This window comes from Camellia sinensis, chromosome 3, assembly GCF_055761805.1.
Source record: "Camellia sinensis isolate YWXY chromosome 3, ASM5576180v1, whole genome shotgun sequence".
In the NCBI taxonomy this organism is placed as follows: domain Eukaryota; kingdom Viridiplantae; phylum Streptophyta; class Magnoliopsida; order Ericales; family Theaceae; genus Camellia; species Camellia sinensis.
In genome coordinates, this window is record NC_138963.1 from 69,499,060 (window position 1) to 69,501,470 (window position 2,411).

At 50.1% G+C, this 2,411-nt stretch overlaps 1 protein-coding gene across 1 annotated transcript; it reads right to left on the minus strand.

Annotated features, from left to right (window-relative positions):
* Window positions 1-340: 340 nt before the first annotated feature.
* LOC145821030 (uncharacterized) lies at window positions 341-1,898 on the minus strand. Its single transcript, XM_082917647.1, has 3 exons — window positions 1,311-1,898; window positions 1,130-1,228; window positions 341-921 (listed from the first exon to the last, which is right to left on the minus strand). Exons 1-3 carry the CDS (start codon window positions 1,713-1,715, stop codon window positions 484-486), a joined length of 942 nt encoding a protein of 313 aa, XP_082773773.1. The 5' UTR covers window positions 1,716-1,898; the 3' UTR covers window positions 341-483.
* Window positions 1,899-2,411: the final 513 nt, after the last annotated feature.

Sequence of the window (2,411 nt, forward strand, 5' to 3'; positions counted from 1 at the left end):
GTTTTGTTTATCAAGTTGTTGTTTTGATTATCGAGTTGTTGTTTTGCTTATCGAGTTGTTTGTCGAGCGGACGTGTTTCGTGTTTTTGAGTCATTGCGCTCTGTTTAAGCAATCTTTGTTTAAGTCTTGTTTATTTGCGTTGTCAACGTTGTTGCATTTTGTTTATCGAGTTGTAAACTTGCTAAAGGTTCTGTTATATCTTAGTAGGTTGAGTTGCTTAGTTTGTTGCGTCGGTTCACTACCTGACTTGGTGATTACACAATGCGCACTCCCATTCAAATTCATTCTTTTCTTGTGCGAAATAAAATGATGCGATACGATGCTAAAAGTTTAAAATACAAACACCTTTTCAAAAGCTATTTCATTCCATCATGCTTTACAACAAACAAAGGTACAAGTTTTACAAAAAATAAGACTGCCTAACAATGTGCAAAGTGCTACAAACTACTAGCAAAAAGAAAAATAAAGCAGGAAACGGTGGCATCAATGTCCTCGGGAGCGGGAATGAGAAGCACTCCTCATCCTCTTCTGCGGGACAACCTCTGCGCCATCATCATCATCTGGGTCAGAGCTGTCATCCTCAGGATCCCCCTCAGCCTCACCTCTGTTCCCCGAACCAAAACCGGAGCCCCCCTCCTCAGCAGATCTCTCTGACTGACGATCGGTAGCCTCCTCCTCCTCCTCAGCGTCCTCCTCCTCCTCATCAGGCTCCACCTCTACAACGTGAGCCCTGCATCTGCGGACAGACCCTCCCCGAGCTCCTCGAAAAGGCCTAGATAGCCCGGCTCCTCGGGAAGGCCGGGATGGCCACGCCCCTTGAAAAGGCCCGGGTGACCCAACTCCCTGAAAAGGCCCAGATGGCCCAGCTCCCCAAGGAGGCCCGGGTGGCCTGGCCTGCGGCTGACCGGACCATGAAGGCATCTGAAAACAAAGAGTTCAATTCAAATACATCAGTCCAAATATATACATCAGATGCAGATACAAGCAAAGGCTACGTGAAGTGGGTGCATGTAAATACAGTGTCCAAGTGGGGTGTGTGTCAGATGTGCTCTACACAAGTAGTCTATCGATGCAGTAGAAATCAGCATGTCATCAGAAGTATGATAAATGCCAGAAAACTGAAGGGTACCTGAATGCCCGCGACAGACAACTGTGCCTCTCTACGCAGGACCATGCCCTCGAGTGTGGCCACCAGTCCAACCACCTCCTCCATGTACCCTCGCGATGGCTGCAAATATGAGCTCGTAATCATCAGTGAACAAAAGAATGTCTAAACATCTGAATGATGAATGAAAAACAGTGGAGCATACCAGCGGTGAGTCAGGATCAATGGCGTATCGATCACTGGGCATCGGAGGCTCTAGCGGGATCGGGGTCAGAGAGATAGCCCCATACTGCCACGCCATCAACTCAGTCGGCATATCTGGCCATCCAGGATGAGGATAAGTCGACGGAACCGGAGGAACCGGTCTACTCCCACCTCTGGATGTACCAGCCCTGCTAGTAGAAGGGGCGTCTGCAGCCCGAGCCTGAGCCTGGCCCGAGGATGACATACCGGCAGGCCTCATCATCGAGATACGAGCTCCTGTCAATGGAGGCATCAAATATATGTGACGGTAAGTGGCGTAGTCCCCCTCCTCAACATATAATAAAGCATCGCTACCCAGCATAGCGCCGACTACCTCCGAGTAAGAGAGCCTGTCAGCAGTCCGCATACTGACTGGGGGCACTGCGGGAGGATCCTGAGAAAGATACCCCCATACCTGGCACAGAAAGCGTTCCCCCAGGAACCATGCCCTGCCAACCGGCCCTTCAAGCAGGACCCTATACTGGGAGATGTCCGACCCTCCGGTATACTGAAGTCGGAGACCATCACCCAGGGACACCCAGGGCTGCCATGTGATCTGCGGATGATAAATGCATAAACCAATCAGAAATCGAGAATATGCAGAGCAAATCAAAGATGAAAATGAAAGGAACTGAAAGTTCTGAAGTACCTCTGAATGTCGCACAGTGTCAAAGTACTGTCGCAGGTAAATGAGGGTCTCTCGAGGTCTCGGCCGGTGCGGGCCCTCGAACACCAGTGAGTATGGGGTCATGGGAACCCCTGCCACCTCCAACTCTGGGGCTAATGCTGGGAAGTATACATAGACCCATAGCTGAGAAAAGCAGTGCAGAATGTAAGTACGAAATGCTGAGAGCAAAATACAGACTGTAAAAGTGCGCTGTGTGTGCAATGTACAAGTAATGAAGAGCAGAAATGTAAATCAAGAGGACAGAAAAGTACCTCCCAGGCTCTCCAGTAGCCGCCAAGTAAATCGCCCCGCCCGCGGGAGGTCGCGCTCATATAAAAGTAAAGGGTAGCCAGGCCGGCGCCACTCCAGTCATATCGATGGACCTGTGATAGGTCA

What these genes read in the sequence shown, in the direction of transcription:
- LOC145821030 (XM_082917647.1), bottom strand. Translation starts at nt 1,715, where the DNA reads ATGCGGACTGCTGACAGGCTCTCTTACTCGGAGGTAGTCGGCGCTATG. An exon ending in TTGATCCTGACTCACCGCTG is followed by an intron (nt 1,229 to 1,310) that starts GTATGCTCCACT and finishes TCATATTTGCAG; the next exon opens with CCATCGCGAGGGTACATGGA. An exon ending in TGTCTGTCGCGGGCATTCAG is followed by an intron (nt 922 to 1,129) that starts GTACCCTTCAGT and finishes CTTTGTTTTCAG; the next exon opens with ATGCCTTCATGGTCCGGTCA.